The 22997-nt window shown below is 37.5% G+C and overlaps 1 protein-coding gene across 8 annotated transcripts in view; it reads right to left on the bottom strand.

Annotated features, from left to right (window-relative positions):
- The window catches only part of TNS1 (tensin 1), a 2530757-nt gene that overhangs the window by 1093861 nt on the left and 1413899 nt on the right, over nt 1–22997 (bottom strand). For all 8 annotated transcript variants that reach the window (XM_044075133.1, XM_044075132.1, XM_044075134.1 and 5 more), the window contains 2 exons: nt 19593–19764; nt 12014–12064 (listed from right to left, as the gene is read on the bottom strand). In XM_044075133.1, coding sequence (XP_043931068.1) covers nt 12014–12064; nt 19593–19764 — 223 coding nt within the window. The remainder of the gene's footprint in view (nt 1–12013; nt 12065–19592; nt 19765–22997) is intronic.

Here is a 22997-nt window from a genome sequence, read left to right as displayed (position 1 = left end):
GAAATAGATTGCGGCATCCATCAAATTTTTCAGGAAAAAGTTTAGACTATGAAAGATTAGAGAAAACATTATTTCTGTAGGTAGGCAAGGGTAGTACGCATACATTTTGAAATGTACATTTTTATACCCATTTGGGATTTACCAGAGGATTCTTTAGAAGATGGCATTTAAAGGAAAGAAATCTGCAGAAATATACCTTTCTGAAAGATTTCACATGGTACTTAAGCTACTAGAAATTACCAGTTGAACGAAGTTCTGCTGAAATGTCAGAGGAAAAATAATTATATTTTTGTAGAGTGCAAGACTGTGACACAGTATTGGGAGTACTTTAGGATGCATCCTTTTCAAAGAATAATACCCACTGGATAACACATATATTAATATTTATTTTATTGGTGTAGTGTGAAATGAGATAAAGATTCCCCCTTAAGTCACCAACAATCTAGTATTTAGTATACTCTTTCAGCAGACCCTGGGCTGCCAGTTTTTCTTACTATCATATGAGTGTAGCAGACTCCAGAGAGCTGACACTACTGCTGCTCACACATGGAGCTTGCTAACCTGGGCAAAACTGGTCTTATCCCCATGTGCAGGCCTCTGTCGTAGAGGTTGGGCTAGCAAAGAGGCATGCTTTAGGGAGCAGGTCCACTCTTTGCCCAAGAACAAGAGCACTCCCAATCTGCCCATGACCACACATGATGCTTTCTTTTTCTGGCCTTTAGCAAAGCTCGAACAAGAAGCACATCCCACTCACACACATCCACTAAGCTCTGTCACCTGGGAAAGATCAGCAGATGCACTCCTTTCTTCCCTGCCTCCCCAACTAGGTCATGCAGATGCCACTTTAGATATAGCTTTATCCAGCTGCATTATGTACAGGGAATATATATTTTTTTCTGATTAAAAATGCTTTTCTGTACAAGTGTCTTTTGGAAAAATTAGATTACTAGATGTTGCTTTATTTTGTGTAATAAGTGATTTCACTTTCAATGTATGTGTTATGGCATCTAGAAATCCTCAACACTTTCTTAATTTGACACTGAATTCTTCCTGGTCCAGATTATTTGTACAATGGTTAGTTTTTTTCTTTCTTTTTTGTATGTTGTATTGAAATAAACTAAATAAACTTCAGCTCTTTTCAATAGGTGTCATGTAATCTTTTAAATCCACCTGAGATATCACCAGCTTAGAAAAATAACACCTCAATTCAGCATCTCATCTTAATAATGACATTTTGGGGACTGCAGAACCCATCTTGTCCTGCACTGTCATGTTTGTACTGGAAAATGGTCTGACAATAGAACCCACAATCTCCTGATCTTTTTGGTATGAAGAAATATCCTCAGTGGTACAAAATCAGCTAATACCATACCCTAGAGCAGAGTTGCAGTACCCTTACCCCCTTTCCAGCTTAAAACCATTCCTGTTGATGAGAGTGGAATGTTTAGTAGAAAAACTGAGTTTGGTCAGTCTTCAGAAGTGAAAAATGGGTCACATCTGGACAGAGGATATAGTTCTCTGTGGGGTTCCTTCTCCTTGTCCAAATCTGCAGGGATCCCAGACTTGATTGCAATAACTGTGATGGGGTGCACAGGGCACAGCCACACCAAGGGCATGTCAGTATCTATAACCCCCTCCCCCCACACACACACAAAATTGAACTTTTCCTGAAACTTTCCTGAATGTGAATTTTTTTGGGGGGGCTCGTTTGTCCATTTGGGAAGCTGAATTCAGCCAAATGTTCTAGACCAACTACTTTAATGATGGTCAAACAAGAAACTGCCATCACATGGTAACCTCCATCTTAAGCATGTTTAGGTGGCAGACAGTTACAATGCTAAGCCATTACCCGATTCACCCAAAAACACTATTACTGAAAAAAACGGCTTCCACGTTAGGCCATTCCAATGTACTCATTCTTTTCCCAAAAGTCAGAAATTTAAACTTATTAAATGACTACACACACTGTTTAATGAAGCCATATAGCCACAGAACATAAAGGGTTGTCCATACACAGTTGCCAAACTACCCCCAGCAGTGCAATCTAATACCTGAGATCCAAGCAAAGTTTTATGCAGACAAAGCACTGGTTAAAACAGCCAAAGGCATTGTCCATAAACAGTAACCCTCATATAGTAATACTGTAGTAATCTCAAGCTGTTTTATTACCAGATGTCTCAGAGATCATTTGTTATGCATGATCATTAAGGAAATTCCCAACTGCTTTGCAAGCTGCTTTTACTTTCCTGCAGAACTCGCTCCAAGGAAAAACACTATTCATCCAGATTGAAAAAACAAGGTCATGATCTTTTCTCAATAGAATCTACCCTACTGAAGGTTCTAAATGCTGAACATCATTACTCCAAGCAGATCCTCAGTGCTCAACCTCCCTATGTCGTGGTGGATGCTTAACACCCTTACCTCACAAAACGGCCTCGATTCTTGAAACTGAGACATCATGGAAGGTCTTCATTGCTCAATATCTCATTTTCATGGCAGATTCTTATTGCTTAACATTTCTGTTTCATGGCAGGCATTGCTCAACATACCTACCTACCTAAAGAAAGGTTCTAACTTTTCAGTGTCCCTGCATAATGGCAGGTTCTTTATGTTCAACGTCCATAACTCAAGAAAGATCCATCATATGTGTAAGGTCCTCTATGCCTGATGTCTTGACTTTATGGCATGCCATCACTTCCCAATATTTCTATATCATGGTAGGTCCTCCATGCTCAGGATCCAGATCTCATGGCAGGTCCTCCATGGTCAATATCTCAGGTATATAAAAAATCCCCAGTGCTTTGCATCCACCTTCAGGACTAGTCTACACTGCTCACAATCCCTGCTTCATGGCAGGTCCTCAATCATCAATATTTCTAACTCATTTTAGGTCCTCACTGCTCAATATCCACTTACCACTGTAGGGATTCATTGCATCCATATGGCATCCATACCTCATGCCAGGGCCTCAATGCTGAGTGCCCCTATATTAATTATTTATTATTTATTTTATTTGACATTTGTTGACCGGGATAGTCCGAATGAGCTTGCCCCCTTTTTCAGCTGAAGTTCGAGGAGGAAAGCTGCACAGTACAGATAATATGAGTAAATAAATCAACAGTACAAAGTATACAAGTAAAAAATTAACAGGAGTAAAGTAAAATATAACAAACAAAATAAACAGAATAAACAATAAAGGTTAAACAGGTGACCAATTACAGTGCAAGTGAGAGTGATATATCAGGGCAGGGCCTCACTATTCAACATTCATGCCTCATGTCAAGGCCTCACTGCTCAGTATCCATACTTCATGGTAGACCCTCACTGCTCAGTATCCATACTTCATGGTAGACCCTCACTGCTCAGTATCCTTACTCAAGGCAGGGCCTCACTGATTGACATTTATACCTTATGGCAGGGCCTCACTGTTCAATATCCATACTTCACAGATGGCCCTTATTGTTCAAAATCCATACTTCATGGCAGGGCCTTACTTCTTAACATTCATACTTCGCAACAAGGTCTCAGAGCTTAATATTTCTATCTCATGTTGGTTCATGTTGCTAGGGGAATTAAGCCTGACTGTAATCCAGATGGCCTTGGATTGGCAAGACAAAGTGGGAGTGAGAGGCTGGCATTGGCTCCCCATCTTGTCAGAGGGAGGTAGTCTGGCCTTGTCTGGCCTGCTGCAGTGCTAGAATATGAAAAAAAAAACAGTGGTGCAATGCAAGCAACATATGGACCAAAGATGTGTGCTCAGCTCTGTTAAGCCATATTCTTGTGATAGACTTCATGGAACATGTGCAAATCCACACAGGAAAGGCCTCATGTGTGTATGTAAAGTCAGCCTTAGGAAGGATGGGCTTAAAGCAAAAAAAAAAAAAAAAAAAATCTAAGGGCATGATGACTGCTTGGTGGCTGCCTTCTGTGACTGGCTCTTGCTCATGGCAATTGAATGTGTCTGATGTTTTGCAGGAGGACTATTGCAAGCAATAGGGAGAGAAAAGGGATTACAAATATATGCATGCTCAACATTACTGCTTTATGACAGGTTGTGCCTTTTCACCATATTATTTTCATGACACATTCTGAATTCTCAACAGCTATACATCATGGCAAATCTTACCTGCCCAAAAGCCCTATTGCATGGTGACTTCTGACTGCTCAAGACTCATGTGATTTAAAATTCCAGCACAGATGTAATCAGTCACATCAAGAAGGAAGAATCTGGTATACAAACCATAAGTAAATGAAGTAGAAAACTGCCTATCTCATTTCAATGTGAAGAACTCATTAACTTACACAGTGTAAAAGCTTATTTACATCTGCAGTTGTACATCATTTAAAGTCTTACAGGTCTGTTGGCTATGCAGTGCAAGATCTTCTGCAATATATAATCTCTAATCCATTATCGTAAACTAGATAACTGTTTCTAAATAATTTGTTCTTCATTATAGACTTCACTTCTGCTTCATCCTAATATCAATAAGTTACCTCCTGCTCTATGTATGTGTGTGTGTTTATGTGTACCAATACCAATACCAATACCAATGTTTGTGTGTGTGTATGTGTGTGACAGATATCTTGAACAATATGGCCACCGACATAAAAAAACAGTGATCTTACAAGCAACGAGATAGAATGTGCGTGGCAGATACATCTATTTAACTAATATGTCTTTCTGTCTGTCTGTCCATCTCCTGAGTTATGTTAGTACTTCATACTTTGCAACAGTCAGAAAATATGTGCAGGCCTCCAAAGAATTCAGAGACAACAACTTGTAATACTAAATGCTGTCAGACACATACATTGCTTGCAGTGCTAACTTATTTACATCACTTCTTACTTGGCTACCTATATTCGGCCTTGTAAACAAAGGTGAAAAGCTAACCGGTAATTTCACATCTCTTTGTCTCTCTCTCTCTCTCTCTCTCTCTTTACACACACACACACACACACAAATATATATATATATATATATATATATATATATATATATACATATACTTGCTTTACTTCTAATTATGGTTCTGTAATTTCTGTAAAGGTCTTCCTCTTAGATGTTGGTGCTAAGAAAATATCTCTCATGTTAGCAATTCACCTGATACAGTCTCCATTAAAACACCTCTTCTTCACCACCAAAAACACAAACTATAAATGCTTTGACACAGTCTAACAAATTTTATGTTCTCCATATATCTGGACTTAACTGAACACTGAAATTGCTCAGTGTTTCTGTATACATGTATGTGACATAAATCACGTCTGACATTTATTCTATTCTTATACCGAAAAGCTCATTTAAGCTATATTTACAGCACGCAATCCAGTACTTCAGTGAAATTACTGAATCTGTGTCTTAATTATGTTTGTAACTATCTGTTGTAAATTTCTTAGTAACCTAGGACATGTACAAAAAAGGTTTTGGGAACAATTCACATCTCCTGTTAAAAACAAAATAAAGAACAATATATAAATTATAAATAAACAACACAATCTGCAAACTTGTACATATCACCAATGAAACATTCTGTATTGTTTTCCCATCCACATAACTCCTTCTTAAACGAATGCTGTCCTTAACAGAGTCATCTATATGTTATTTTGTGTCTGTTTTTACAGATCACTACTGTCAGAAATGCAGTATCTATCAACTATGTTATATTTGCTCAATATAAAATCTGCTGCATATAACAGTGAGTTTATACCTAAAAACCTAATTGATTGCATAAACTTTAAGTTGCTACAACTTTTAGAGTTTAACTTAAGTTCCATGTTGCTACTTTGGAAATGTTCTCCTTCAGACTAATCTGCAAAGGGGTTTTGTCTTAAAAGACCTTACTTAACAAAATGGAATAAACAAACAGATAAATAAAACAGTTCAAAATGTAAGGATGTAGGTGGTAAAATTAAGTTCTAAACAAAGTTTTCACAGGGACAAATTCTGCACTGGTAACAGACCGCATCTTGTAGTCTCGGGTTTGCTTTCCTTAACTTTCCACTTGCATATTGTATGGCCCTGAGCAAGTAACTTAATCAGGTAGTGCTTCCAGATCACCCCTGAAAATAGGTACTGGTTCCTGGTGGGCTTACTCAGTTCACAAACAAATGAAAAATAATGAAACAGATTGGTGCAATCACATATCATGAGGCATTCAAATGAAAAACACCCCCCTGGCCCAAGGGTTAGTTACATGAGGCAATGCAATTTGAATTAAAATGTTCGATGTCTGCATTTCCCTGTAGGCTTCATTTGCAGAAATAGTTCCTTGTTTAATATAGCAAGGGAAAAAAGTCCCCAGGAGAACCACTTTTCAGTAAATGAAGGACAAATCTTTATTATTAACGGATGTCTTCTCTCTGTGAAAGAGAGTAATTGATGTTTTAATTAAATTAAAGATGAACTGGTATGACTGTGCCCCATGCAATCAGGGTCCTCGGATTAATATCCTAAGGACAGGTGGGAACAATTAAATGTCTCTGCTTCAGGCATCTGGATCCTTTCTGGATGTACAGAGAAAAAAAAAAATCTCTGGCAGAAATCATGCATTTTTTTATTTTTAAATTCATCAATATTGGTACATCCACTGCAGATATGACAATTAGATTCCAGGAGATCTTCCCACTCACTGTATTTCGATTTTCTGTACCTGGCTTTTTAATGACAGCTGATACAGTTTAACATATTCTTTATTAACAACATAACAGAAACATGAAAAAAAAATTCCATTCCCTTAAGGAACAATGTAGAAACCTCTGTGATGCCTGAACTTTTGAGTGTGACACATCCCAGCTGTCCTATTTTCTCCCGAACTTATTTCAAGTTGATAATTTGCCAAGTTTTTTTTTTCTGCTTCCTCAACTATTGCTACCTCCACATTTTTTAACACTAACCCAAAGCATTTTTTTTCCAAGAACAAGTTATGTTACATTCATGGAACTTTGAAATAACCAACTGCTTTAATCTAGATAGTACTTTAAGTGTAACAGTCTAAATTGTTCTGCATACAGTGTTTTCTTTTTCTGCTTTACATTGGTGGGTAGAAACAACGTACTAGGTGTTGGCTGTTCACAATGACAGGCTCTCATGAACAGCATCTGTTCAAAATTATACAAATGAATCTTGGTGTTGCAGACCTGTTTGTAAAATAATAAATACCAATGCCTTTTGCTGCATTTGTTACTGTTTTACCTTTATAAGCTGTTTCACTACTGGAAGATGTCAAAAGTCATTGGCATTTAAAAGACTGACAGTAATGTGACGTTTGCTTACTTAATTATCCCTCTAGCACTCATCACACAACTTGCTTCCTATTCTTAGAGTAAAAATATATGCCATGTAATACATAGAGCTCTGTGCTTCCTTTCTAAAAGTAACAAAACTATACCCTTGTAGTACAAAGAGCAAGCTTGTTTTGTTCAGAAGACCAGGGAATAATCCTTTTGTTGTAGTAAGGCTGTGACTTAAAATATTCAGAATAACAATCTTGCAGTATGTCTGGCACTCAGTATATGTGTTGACATTTAGCACTTTAGGACACGTTATACATATGGGGTATGTCAACACGTGTTACACTGATGCGTTCTACATTAGTATATATATACCTTTGATGATGTTCCTAAAAGTGTAGAGTGTAACGGTGATAATTTGGGGAGCACAGGGGAAACAAATACCTGTGAGGAGCATGAAAGCATAGAGTCCTCTCCATAAATATCTACATTTCTGCTTTTTGACCATTGCTGTACATGCAGCTTTTGAAACATACTTAAAACATGGGTGGGTGCCTGTGTCAAAATAACCCAAATTTAAGGAATGTAAAAAAAACTCATCTACTTAGATTCAAACACTAGTACAGCAATTAAGATGCTACTGCTGCCTGTACTCATGAGGAGAAGGAATGCTTTATTATTATTATTCATACATGTAGAGATCCACATAAATCTTAGATGGTTTTGCATCATGCAGAAATGCTCAACAGGTTTCAATCATAAGACGGATGTTTTCATCCCTAAACATTAATGCCATCTAAATGATATGATGGGGTCTGAAAAGAAGAAATAAGCAGAGATAGGCCACAAGTAAACCCTAAACAAAGGAATGAAAGAAATAAACTTGGACTTCATAGATAAACTTAATACTATGGTTTCCTTATGGAAAAGGTACACTAACATAATATTGACACAGTAACAGCAGCAGTGCAGTAAAATACAGATGGGAGAGAGTTCTGCTCTGGGGACATTAATAAAGGTTTATGAGCGATATCTATGATGGGTATTAGCATATCCTTGTGTAATCTGTATGTCTCAATTTTGATTTTGACAGTAAAAGGAGTAATGCATCTACTCATTTTTTTTAACACACACACACGCGCACACACACACACACACACACACACACACACACACACACACACACACACATATATACATATATATATATTCACTTTATAAGCTCAAAATCCTGAAATCTCGAATTTCAGAATCTCGAGCCCATAAAGTGGAAAATCCAAATACCCGAAAACACAAAACCATCTCTAAAAGTAAAACTGCCTTTCCAGGACAACATGTGCAATCCGAGAAGCTCTTTATCCATCATTTTCTCCCCACTTTGCCCACCTTTCAAAACTGTTATAGGTGAAAGAGACTTTCCTAGACTGGGACCTGTAACCTGGACATTATAATTCAAAATCAAGAACCAAGACTTCAAAAATGCAATTAGAGATCATATTCAAAATGAATACATCTGAAATTATTTTCATAGCAACTGTTGACTGTAGAAGTTCAGATATTTAATGCTGGTGACTGTTGATCTTCTACTATTGTAAATATGTTACTGTGTGTTAATTTTAATCCAAGACTGCTTGCACAAATTTCCTCACCCACTATATATTAGCCAGTGTTTAATCTCTGTAAAGAATTATTTGATATGCTCTGAGCTACATTTTGTATTTGTAAATATGTACTTGTGAAGAAAACACTTTTCTTTGTTCTGTGAGCCCAGGTTATGACTGAAAAGGGCCAAATGATCAAATCACTTACCCAATTATCAAATAGTAATAAATATATAAATAATAAACCCAGACATAATTTATCTGAAACTGCAATATTAGGGAAAGAGTTTTTAGAAGGCAACATAGGGCTGCGATTAGGGACAGAAGCAGAGATACTGACTATTGTAAAAGGGGCTTTGCCCAGTACCACTTTACTCATATCAAGAGTAGTGCTGGAAAGGCATGTTGAAGCTGTGGTAGCCACTGATGATTTACACCATTCCTGGGAATCTGTCCCTGTTCAAGGATAAAAGTAAAAAAGTCACTGCATTTGGTATTGGATGGGGATGCAAAAAGATCACAGAAAGGTTTCCCCTATCAATGGAATGTCATCAGTGCCATGCTTGAGATGAAGGCCCACTTGTGAGCCATTAGGGTACATCTGTTGATCCTGATCATTAGATATTTAATCTGATCAGGGATGCACCTTGCTTTAAGAAAGCTTTGTGAGGACATCACCCATTCCTATAATATCACTGCCTACCAACAAATGAGGTATGACCAGGTGCCACCCTGTGTGTTCATGTAGCACACCACCTACATGTTTTCTGGGTGAATCCTTAGGATACCTTGAAGAAGGCGGTCATGTAAGGCCTACAGTGCTAGAAAGACCACTCTCATCTCTAGTACACTGATGAACAGGTCGGCTTTTTGCTTAGTTTAAGTTCCTTGTCTGTCTTTAACGATGCAACCCGACCAGCCTAGGACAAATGCATCTTCTGTGGTAACTGCAGATATTGTCAGAGGGAGAACAAATGGACATCTGACTACACTGTTTTGAATATGTAACCACCATTGCAGATGAAATTTTCATACTTTGCAGAGGTGAACTGTGTTATCCATGTCTGCCTTTAGCTGTGACCTTTGCACTATGTGGGACCATTGCAGTATCATGTGGTATTGTCCATAAGGAATGAGGTTGGTGGTTGCTTGCACTAACCCTAACATACTAAGAAACACATAAACTCAAGAAGAAGAGTGGAGTAACAATCTGAAGATCACATATTGTAAAGATAGTATTCTGTCCTAGGGTACTTCCATGAGTCAAAACCAAAACAAACACCCCAGAATCACAGACTATAAAGATACTCTGTCCTAGGTTAACTCCATGAGCAAAACCAAAACACACACCCCAGAATCACAGACTGTAAAGATAGTACTCTGTTCTAGGGTAACTCCATGAGCAAAACCAAAACATACAACCCAGAATCACAGACTGTAAAGATAGTACTCTGTCCTAGGGTAACTCCTTGAGTAAAAACCAAAACATACACCACAGAATCACAGACTGTGAAGATAGTACTCTGTCCTAGGGTAACTCCTTGAGTCAAAACCAAAACATACACCCCAGAATCATAGACTGTAAAGACAGTACTCTCTCCTAGGGTAACTCCATGAGCAAAACCAAAACATACACCCCAGAGGCACACCTTAGGCGGTCCAAAAAATAAAATTTACTGACTCAGGTGTGCTCCAGGGTGTATGTCTTGATTTTGAAGTTTGCATTTGTATGATTGTTGGTGACTCCAGAGGTATGCTGTCCAAATGGCAGGTGATGAAGATCAGGTTTTGTAAAGGTTCAAGTGACTCTTTGAAGTGTCCATTGGTGTTTATAAAATAGACACAGCTATATTAATTATTCCCTGCTTTGTCTAATTAATCCTTTGTGGTAGAAATTAGGATCTACTCATCTGAATATGGGAAAATACAGAAAACCTGAAGTCTCCTGTGAAATACGGCCACTGGCATGCACTTAGTAAATACTTTGGGGCTATGCTAAGACCAAATAATAGGGATCTGAGCTGATAAAGTCTGGCTCACAGATAGAATTACAGATATCTCCTGGATGCTTTGGCAAATCCAGTTGTTCTCCTGTATGTAAGGATGGATGGATTACACTATGAAAGCTTTGAAACTGTTTTTCTGGATGTACACACATAGATTATTGAGTTATAAGATCAGTCTGAAATTCTGTATTTTCTTGGATGAATAAAGAGTCTCAAGTAAATCCAGACTCTTTCTGGTCTGGTAGGAACTTCCAAATCTGATAGTGGCAAACATGATCTGGAGTGCTGAGGGAGTAGATGAAGATTGTGGGAGTCAGGAAAAGAGCTTGAATTTTGTGGAAAAGTCTAAATGTCAGTCAGGGTCTCCTGGCCATGATCAGCCCCCTACTATGAAGTGGCCGGACTGGATAGTGTAAGAGCATGAGCTTAATGTAACATGGGTGATGCTACCAACTCTGTGTGTGCTACAACTGCTGATTGTAATACTGGTTGTTTGCTCTATTGATTCCTTTATATTGGGTGCCATTTTTGTTGTGGTTAATTATAAACCTATCTGATGAAGTCTATTTTTCTTTGGACGAAAACGCATTTGTAACTTTGGTGGCATTAATCTGACTGCTCTTCTTAAAGTTTTGAACTGCACGACGTTTGGTGCTCTGTATGTGCACCTACGTTTTTGTTATTTTTGGTTGTGGTTCAGGTACACTATCTCCTTTTCGTTCATTAATTATAAACCCACAGAACAATGTTAGGAAAATAGATTTAATGCTGAGAAATTACAACTAAAGTTACCAGTATAAATGTTGGCAAGATATTTGTAAAGCTGAGAAAGGGGAGATGCCAGGATAATTGTCAAAGTTTAAATTCACCTAGGCTATGCACAGTCATCAGATTGATGTTCAGAGTGAAATGACTGTGTGTTTTAGGGGGAAAAGTGTCAGACACTTAAGGGACAGGATGAGGATGACCAAGTCACTGATACAAATCACTATTTACAGGGCTGAACGTTTTCTTCACTCATCTTATGAAGACCCTTTCCACAAACAAAAAAGTAGTACTATGCAATACTTAGGATTTAAATATTTGGATCCGGGACACCCTATACTTATGCCCAAACACCTGCAACATTTTGTTTTGTTATTCAAAACAAATCCTTAAAAACGTACTGCTACTCACTTTAGGATTCAGTTTGTTGACATCATGTCTTCGGTCAGAGAGGTTAAAAACCTGTAGGATGAAAACATAAATAAATTACAAATCTAGTACAGCAAAAATACATGTTTAAATATTAATGAATGCAAACATGAGACCACGATCAGTCTCTGCTAGGTTAACTAGTTCAAACAGTGAAGCAGGACTCGAACAAGGATGAGGCGGCAAGTTTATTAACACTCAAAAAGCAAAAAGCTAAGCAGAACAAGTGTAAGCGCTTTCATCTGCGATGCAGACTTCATCAGACATCTTAATTAACACCAAATTTAACAACTTTTTGGCGCCAACTTGAAATCATTTCAAAAAATTGACGTCACCTTATTTAAAGTGTCAATGCAAACAAAAAGTGAATAAAACCTAAAATTTAATATACAGATGCTCAATATAGCGTTTGAAACATATACATTGCTGAAATATCACTAACATATTAATATATTTATAGGTCCTAATGATCATGAATCCCACTACTGTAAAAAAGTTAAAAATGTAAATATATGTACATATTAAAAAATAGATATATAAATAAAAAGTATATATATGTGTAAGAATATGTAAATATATAAATATATGAAAAACAAGAATATATGTACTAAAAGAACACTAATCTATTAAATTCATAACTTGTGAAATAAAATAATCTGTATGTATATAAATTACTGCATGTTACTAACGGGTGTCCAAAAACCAAACCCTCAAGGTTGGTGCTGCAAAAGCATGAACCAATTAAACAGATTAAAAACGAAAACATATAAAATAGATGTGTAAAATCAATAAATATATCCATTTATAATAATTGTAGTAAGGGTTTAATACATATAAAATCATTTATACCAGGAACCTTGGTGGCATTAGTCATCATCTGCCACATACTTTCCTTTTTTCCTAAAAGAGCTTTAATATTACTTCCCCGGGGTGATTTCTGAACATGATCAATTATGGCAAATCTAAAAGTATGTCCAACACCATACTGTTTTATATGTCTGAATAAGGCATTCTTAGTGTCATGAATTTTGATCTTATACAGATGTTCATAAATCCGTCTCCTAAATTGCCTTTCAGTTTTTCCAATGTAAAACGCTGTGCATAAATCACATTTGGCAAGGTATATTATGTTTGTACTGTAACAATTCCCTTTTATAAACTTTATATATGTCCTATTTATGTCATCAGGTTTGCAACCCTTATTTTCATTTATAGCAAAACATTGACTGCAAGAACCACACTTTTTGTGGAGACATCCTGCAACAAAGGGTTATTGTGATTGTTTGTAGTACTCTCTACCAATCTTTTAATGTTCAATCCTATCTTGTATACACAACATGGTCTGTTTCCAACTACTTTGTTCACTTCCTCATCAATAGTTAAAATATTCCAATGTCTAAATAAAATATTTTTAATTTCATTAACATGTGGTGAGTACATTAAGACACATGCTTTTTTGGACTCAAAGCCCTCTGTTCTTCCAGATTGTGTAGCATTATTAATGTTAAGGGGTGTACCCAGAATTGGAGGGTACGTTTTACCCCATTCTCGTATAACATATGAAGCTGTGTCATTCAATAGTCGGATGGGATACTTTCTATTAGTAAACATTTTTTTGATGAAATTAATCTCCTTAATCATTATCTCATAAGTGGAGGACATTCTAGCTGCCCAGATGCATTGTCCCTTGAAGATGTTTCTTAAAATGTATTTGGGATGATTACTGGTGAATTCCAGATATCCATTTGAGAATTTTTCTTTTCTATGGATCTCAGACTGGAACCCAGTAACTGTATGTCTAATAAATGTGTCCAAGTAAGCTATCCCCTCGGGCCTTATTTTGTGTGTAAATTTCAAAAAATCACTAGACTGATTTAAGTACACCATAAATTCATTAAAGGATTCAACTGATCCATCCCATAACAAAAACATATCGTTAAGAAATCTTGTGTAGTAGACCACATGCTGGAAATAGCTGTGACTAAACACATGTTGATACTCCCATGCCAACATAACCAAATTGGCAAAAATAGGGGTACACGAAGCCCCCATAGCAACACCCCTAGTTTGTCTAAAGTATTCCCCTTCAAAGTAAATGTAATTATGATCTAATACTATTTCCATCATGTCGGTTATCAAATTAATACGATCCCAGCTGAGATTGGAATACCTTCTCATGCTCTCACAAAAATCTTCTAAGCCTTGATTCTTAGGGATGCAAGAAAACAAATCTATCACATCAATGGTTATGTAAAGCAAACTCTGTTTCCATTTGTCAGAAGTAAGATTGGACAAAAACATCCAAGAGTCCTTTATGAGGTGCGGTGTATTCCCTAAATGTGCTTAACCCATCTGTCTATCGCTAGCCCTATATTAAAGGTCTTAGATTTACTGCCTGAGATGATGGGGCGAAAAGGAGGGTCAAGTGTGTCCTTATGGATTTTGGGAATGCCCACTATAGTGGCAAGCACAGGATGTTCAACCCTTAAAAAATTGTAGGTCTCCACTGTGATCCTATTGTCAATCAAATACTCTTCTAAAGCTAAATCAATCTTACGATATCCAATATTAATTTCATTTAAAGACACTATTTCATAATTGTCTGTCCTAATTAATATTCCCTGTATCTTGTTAACATAATCCAACATGTTGTACAAAACAATCCCCGCACCTTTGTCGGGTTTCATAACCCTTATGTCTTTGTTACAAATTAATTCTTTCAGACATGTTCTCTCTTGCATAGTAAGGTTGTCACTAAACAAACATTTACTTCTTTTTCTATTGTATCTATATATATTCTGACATATAAGGTCCTCAAAGTTTAAAACATTCCTATGTGGTATTGGAATAAAGGTGCTTTTTCGCCTTAATTCATGTTCAGGTGCCAACTTCATATTATTTTGCATAGTAACCGCCAGGTTTAGTCTACGGCAATATAGCTTGACCTCGGCTATAGTGTCAGCTAAATTAAACCTAGCAGTTGGTATGTATTTCATACCCTTCTTAAATAAAGAAAAATGTTCATCCAAAATGTTTAAACTAGTATAGTTAAAAATTTTTAAGTCATCTTGGACAATAACAACCTCTTCAAACTGTTTGTTATGTACCATACTATTTTCCAAAGTAGGTACATTAATAATTTTAACCCCAGTCTGTAAAAAACTGACTGTTAGTATTCTCAGTGTTGTTAGCTACCATCTCTTTTGATGGTTCCTTTGTGGGTAATTCCATTTCTGTTGAGGTGTAAAATAATGGCCCCCTTGAAAATTTAGGCCAGAATCCTTGTGGGTTTCCCTTCTATCCACACCAACATTAAAAGGTTCCCTATCCATCTCACCTTTCCATAAATAAGCCCTATTGTGGTGATATTGTTCAATATCACGTGTTAACTTCTTATTCTTTCTATCAAAAATCTTAATGGCTCTACTTTCAGCTAATTTAAACTGTTTTTCATAAAGATCCTTCCATTGAGGGAACACCAAATCTGTAACAATATCATTATTTAGCTTCTCAAGCTCATTAACAAACCCACTTAGTTTCTCATCATTCTTTTTTATGATTAAGTTCATAAAACTAGTACCATAACTGTCAAATAATTTGTTAAATTCCATCTTTGTATCATTGTCTAAGTTTACCCCCATTGGCATTTTAAAAAACCTTAAACCCATCGGTACAATACCTAAATTAATACATTTCAACAGATATGCATTGTCAATCTTTACACTTTTCACAGCTAATAACATTTTTCCTAAATTATAGATCATGTCCTTTACAGTCCCTTTGTAATTAACTGAATTGTCCAAATACTTTTTGTTTTGATGATCTTTTGTTTTAAAATCATAGTCATTAGTTAAAAATTTGTCCAAATTACCAACAACATAAGTAGTTGGAGAAGCATTTATAACATTGCCCCTAGGGCTAGAAAAATTCACTGAAGTACCTTTTTCAATGTCCAATTTAGGCTTTGCTGACATAGCATAAGTTTTAACAGGATGTGTGCGCTTAGGGCGTGCTCCCAAGCGCTGAAAATCCTCGTCAACCTGAAACAAGGAAAAATCAAACATAAAATCCTTGTCAGAAGTGTGACTTGTGTCTCGAACACTGTTGTGTAACAATCTAGATCTGGTCACCTCGTTGTAAACCCTGTTAGTTCCACCTTGACCACCTTGACCATTCGGAATATCCACTTGGGTGGACTCATGTGTATCAGGTAATGGTTGACTCGTTTGCATTGGCACTTTAAATAAGGTGACGTCAACTATTTGAAATGATTTCAAGTTGGCGCCAAAAAGTTGTTAAATTTGGTGTTAATTAAGATGTACTTTGTCTGATGAAGTCTGCATCACAGATGAAAGTGCTTACACTTGCTCTGCTTAGCTTTTTGCTTTTTGAGTGTTAATAAACTTGCCGCCTCATCCTTGTTCGAGTCCTGCTTCACTGTTTGAACTAGTTAACGTAGCGGAGACTGATCGTGGTCTCATTTTTGGATTCAGTTGTTGTTTTTCTCCGTTTGGTTTGTGTACATGTTTAAATATTATGACAGAAATAAATGCATTCAAGTGTATAAGGAACAGCATGCACAGCTATCAGTCTGAGGCTTGTAAGAGTGCTGGCTTATACTAGCACAGTCATGAACTGCAGTGTAAGAAAAATAAAAGGAAGACATCTCTAAAGAAACACAGTTACTGTAATACATATAATCTGTGTGGTCCTAGGCCAGATTTAATGCATTTTATTAAGTGCATCTGTTGCCTTCAGGCTGCATTGTATCCTTTTCTGCACAATAACCAGCTTTCTAAGTCATATCATTACTGTATCTTTTACTAGAAAGCAGCAAATGCAAGTGAGCAGAAGACTTGAAGGTAGTGATGTTGTGGATTCTCATGTTAAACTGCAAGTAAATGACATACGGCCCAGCTGTCCTCAGAGCATGAGGCAAAAGCCCTTAAGTACAGCAAGAGGCCCACAATGAACCACTGCCAATCTTTAATCCAAACACTTACTGGCTTCATTCCACACGTGAGCACAACATTTCAAACCTCTTCAAAAAACTTTTTATTGAATTTTTAACAAAACAAAACTAAATCAACAACAACAAAATTAGAATACATGTGAAAAATGAAACATTCAGAGATATTTATGAAGATACAATTTGTAAAATGAATGTTTTGTCACAATGCATTTTGAGAATATACATTTAACTATTTACATTATATACAAATGTTAACCAAAGAATATATCTAGGTAAGTATTAATCTAAAATAAAAATAAGTATAAAAATATAAATGAGACTGAGGTCTACAAATCCCAAAAAAAAGTGGCCATCTATACGCTATTAATAATATGTAACACCTTTTCTATAGCTTTGCTAATAAATGTTAACTTCTTGGGACTTTGCACTATCATTTTCAAGACTGATGTATGTGTGGACCAAAATTTTAAAATTATTCCAGTTCAATTTGGTACGATCCAACCAATTTTGAGAGATATATAATTTCATAAGTGAACATATGTATATTAACACATGCATATCCAATTTAGAGAGATAAGTATTTGGTAAGTGTAGTAGTGCAGTTTCCCAAGATAAGGTAGATTTATGATATCCCATTTTTTGTAAACGAACTTTTAGGGATGTCCAAAGTTTGTGTGAATGATGACAAGACCAAAAAATGTGTAAAAGATCTGCATTAGGATGTGAACAACAAGAACATGAGGGCGATTTATTAGAATCAAATTTATTAAGTTTAGAAGGAGTAAAATATGCGTTATTGTTAATCATTAGTTGAGTGTAGAAGAGTTTTTTGAAGGGTGAGTATTCTAATGTAAACAACATTTCAAACCTACCACTCATACCTACATGGCCAATATAAATTGGGACACCATATTTTCCCCCGCCCTCACCCTGTAAACAAGTTTCTTAATACAGTACTGCATTCTTCCTTTCCAAGATCATTGTCATGGTAGTTATTTTATTTACTTAATCATTTTAACTGGCAAAGTGGACTGATGATATTAAGAAACATGGTCTTAGTTTCCACAAGGCAGAACCAGTAGCTTTGTTAAACCCACAAGAGTACTAATATTTTGAAAGGTGATTCACATTTTCCTCCAAAATGTGTGATTCCAGTAAAAGTCTAATTTTAACTAAGTGGCTGTGTCCATTATGCATAGGTTCCTCTTTCTGGGGTAGCAATGGAGCTTTTATTTGATTAAAAAGCTTGCTTAGACTTACACAGTAGCCTAGTATAATCTGTTGGAATCAAACACTAATCTAAAGGAAGATATGCAAATGCAGCTTACTTATTTGTTTCATCAAGATATAAACTATGTGTTTTTAGCATGTGACCTCAGAATTGCAATATTTAGCGTGAAGGTAAATGGGGCGCAGGGAGGCTTGCTACCCTATAAAACCACTTACAGCCTGAAATGCATTCCACTTTTAGCACAGCTGAAGTCTGAGTAACCGCATTCATATGTTGTGAGTTCTTAAATATATATCTGAGTTGGTGAGTTCTGATTCCCACCTTACTGATGTAAGATGGCCAGTGTTCTCATTAGCCTTACAAATTAATGGATGCTAGTGTTATGCCAGATGAGCCCATTAACACACAAAAGGCAAGAGGACCTATGAAGTCTATATATCTTGGTGAGAATGCTCTAGGTGAGGAAGAGTGGAGAACAGGTGCTGTTACCTACAGATATTAATCAGATCCTTACATCAGTCACAAACACCAGTGCTAATAGTGGGAACACTGGTCATGACATTTTTGAAACACAATGCATGCAGGCATGATATACTTTTTGAAGGCTACAAACCGCCCTGAAAGACAACTGTCATGGGTGAAGGAATAGCAGAACAGAAAGGCGGGGGAAGGAACTGCTACTTGGTGACAGCACGTGGCAGTGGCAGAATGACCCACAGGGGTATCTTTTTTTATCAAATATAATATTTTATATACATATTTACATACAGAACAAAAAGTTCAGAAATAATACACAGAAAAATAGTAAAATGTGTCAGTGTACATACAATACAGTGTTAGACTACTGTATTGTGCAGGTTTATTTCAATTGCATGTTTATAAAGCTATCTTAAAGGGAAGAAAATTTTGTTTGCACATTTATAATTATAAATTAAAAGTTGTAGTAACAAAGCTATTTACAACTACTTGCAACATAGTGCCACCATAACACAGTGGTATCTTAGCTGGTTAAGAAACACAAATACCACACAGGAAAAAAAAAACTCATCTGCCCCCAAGAGGTACAACATAAAAAGGTATACTTTTGCATCTAAACAAATTCTACTGATGTGTATAATGTGTATTTTACAGATTGAGCTGCTAAGGACCAATGAAAAAGAAAGCAGCAGATGACAACATGGGCTGATTGCTTCAGACTCCCATTCATGACTATTAAGAAATTGGAGCATTAGGGAGTGCACTCTTGAATCTCACCAGCAGTGAGACAGTTGCATTTAAATTCTCATTTCTGTAAGTATGCAGCCTTCATTATCAGCCCCCTCACCCCTGTAACCCACCTGGTTCTTACTATTCCTTACCAGGTAATGGTCTCCATGTTTCGATTTCAGCATTTGAGCGACCTCCCTGAGGTTGTTGGTGTAAGCTTGCTCCTCAGTGTTGGCTGCAAATGCCACAGCGATGATACGCTCCGTGATGTAGATCAGATCTAAATCACAACTGTCCTCCATGACTTGGTTTAAACTCAAACTCCTGGGAAGAAAAGAAATGGTGGGGGAAATCTATCAAAAATAGTAGGTAAGGTCACCTGTATTTTGCAGAGTATGAACTCAAATAGACATTAATACCAGTTTGTCCACGAGATCTTGAAAACTGTAGTCCAGTATTTCACTTTACTCAAACAGCAACAACTTCTGCAATAATATCTTCAGCATTCTGTTTTTTTAACATATGATACCTACCCTCAGGTATAATTTAACATGAAGCAAATCCAGGAGTTTCATTACAGACGTGATGCTATCTGATGAAAAAACTCCTAAGTGTTGTGTGTATATAATTATGAACTCGGTGTATTATTCTAACAATAATAAGTTGTCTCTGGTACTATTAACAAACATATATTATATGTTAAAACTTTAAAGATAGAAACTAAGAATATTCTATTCAAGAGAAGTTCATTTTGCATTGCACATGCATATCCTTTTGTAACGCAGTCTGCATTCTATTCCTGTGTTCACATGGGTTTTCATCACATATTCCACTTTTCTCCCAAACACATGTATACCACATGTGAGATAACAATTACCCAAATTTCCTGCAGTTGTGTGAGAGGTGTGTGACTGAGTGTGTATGTGCCTAGCAATAGACAGCCCCCCCATGCAGAATGAGTTTATCTGGCTTGCACCGGGTGCTGAGACAGACTCTACTTTCCTGTGATCCTGAAATAGATTAAACAGATAGTCAGCAAATAAGTGTGCCAAAAATAGACTGTTTCTGCAGAAACTGCTCACAAGATGTGCATCATCTTGGAATTACAATATTTAAGGTGAAGGTGAATGGGGGTGCAGGGAGGCTTGCAACCTTAACTATCAAGTATTTAATAACAAGTGTCTATCCCAATAATCTTGGCATTTCATGTAATATGTGATTTGAGAGTAAATGGTTTATCCTTATGAAGTTTGGAATTTTAAAAAATATACTTCTGACCCACTTTGTAAATTAATCTTGTCAATAACTTTTAAACGGAAACCTCATATCTCTAGACAAGTGATTCTGCCTCTCACACCCTAGTTATACTCCCCAAGTTAGTGCAGCCCAAGGGTATAAGTAAATGCCCTCCTCCATTTGCACAAAAAAGTTCAGAATTGTGTCTTTTGTAACTGTGTATTCCTCATGGATGCATGATTCCAAGTAACTGGAATACACACCATAGATATTTTCACCAAGGATTCATAAAGGCTTAGTGGAATGTGGGAGCCGTACCACAGAAGGTTTCCATATCATGCTTAGCCTTTCTGAATCACAGATCACAGAATCACTCTACTGAGTAAAATCTTATTCTAGAAGGAAAAAGTGAATGCTATCAAAATATGGTGGTGACTAATTCAGTCCTACTTGAATACCCTAGTGCAGGTAAGCTCGGTAAAAACATGGAGGTGGGGTTTTAGTGTACTTATGTGTGTGAATGTGTGTGTACATTTCTGTAAGGGCATGACAGAGACCACATGAGTTGTGTGGGTGTGTGTGTATGTCAAAGTTCAGGGGATTTCCTTTGCTAATGCAAGGAATGGGCTGCTGAGGAGAACATTAGTGTGGTTAGGTGTGACAACGTAATGCTGGATTCAGAGGACATGATAATGTGGTCTTTCTACTGTAGCTATTCCCATCTCACAATCACAGTTTAGGTCTGTTGCACTGATTCATCAACCCTGACAGTCAGGGTATCAGCCTAGGGTGCAGTAAGCAGGGTATCCGCTCAGGGTGCAGTAAGCAGGGTATCCTCTCAGAGTGCAGCATTTTTTTAGCCTGAACATACTGCTCATATACAGATGTCTTACATCCATGGCAGTAAGCACGGTATCAGCCCAGGGTACAGTAAGCAGAGTATCAGCCCAGGGTGCACTAAGCAGGGTATCAGCCCAGGGTGCAGTAAGCAGGGTATCTGCTCAGGGCACAGTAAGCAGGGTATCAGCCCTGGGTGCAGTAAGCAGGGTATCAGCCCACGGTGCAGTAAGCAGGGTATCCACTCAGGGTGCAGCATTTTTTTAGCCTGAGCATACTGCTCACATACGGATGTCTTACATCCATGGCAGTAAGCAGGGTATCAGCCCTGGGTGCAGTAAGCAGGGCATCTGCTCAGGGTGCAGTAAGCAGGGTATCCGCTCAGGGTGCAGTAAGCAGGGTATCCACTCAGGATGCAGCATATTTTTAGCCTGAACATACTGCTCACATACGGATGTCTTACATCAATGGCAGTAAGCAGGGTAGAGCCCAGGGTGCAGTAAGCAGGGTATCAGCCCTGGGTGCAGTAAGCAGGGTATCAGCCCAGGGTGCAGTAAGTAGGGTATCCACTCAGGGTGCAGCATTTTTTTAGCCTGAACATACTGCTCACATACGGATGTCTTACATCCATGGCAGTAAGCAGGGTATCAGCCCAGGGTGCAGTAAGTAGGGTATCCATTCAGGGTGCAGTAAGCAGGGTATCTGTTCAGGGTGCAGCATTTTTTTAGCCTGAACATACTGCTCACATACGGATGTCTTACATCCACGGCAGTAAGCAGGGTAGAGCCCGGGGTGCAGTAAGCAGGGTATCCGCTCAGGGTGCAGTAAACAGGGTATCTGCTCAGGGTGCAGCATTTTTTTAGCCTGAACATACTGCTCACATATGGATGTCTTACATCCATGGCAGTAAGCAGGGTATCAGCCCAGGGTGCAGTAAGCAGGGTATCTGCTCAGAGTTCAGTAAGCAGGGTATTCACTCAGGATGCAGCATATTTTTAGCCTGAACATACTGCTCACATACGGATGTCTTACATCAATGGCAGTAAGCAGGGTAGAGCCCAGGGTGCAGTAAGCAGGGTATCAGCCCTGGGTGCAGTAAGCAGGGTATCAGCCCAGGGTGCAGTAAGCAGGGTATCCGCTCAGGGTGCAGTAAGCAGGGCATCAGCCCAGGGTGCAGCATTTTTTTAGCCCGAACATACTGCTCACATACGGATGTCTTACATCCATGGCAGGAAGCAGAAGTAAGAGAAAAAGGGGAATAGCTCAAGGAGTGTCTGTGGTTCTATCTGATGATCTCTTTTATAAGAACAAATCCATATTAAATACTCTGACATGGTTTGCCATATTAATGTTTTTATTACATTGCTAATTTCTTAAACTCTGTAATTTGTTTTTGTGTATTAGTTTTTCATATTCCTATTACTGTTTGTATACTATTTCTCTTTTGCTCTATATTCTTTCTATTGAACTGAGACAGAAAATGG

Source organism: Protopterus annectens, chromosome 6.part0, assembly GCF_019279795.1.
Source record: "Protopterus annectens isolate FY-2018-M chromosome 6.part0, PAN1.0, whole genome shotgun sequence".
NCBI lineage: Eukaryota > Metazoa > Chordata > Ceratodontiformes > Protopteridae > Protopterus > Protopterus annectens.
This window is presented reverse-complemented; position numbering and strand designations above follow the sequence as displayed.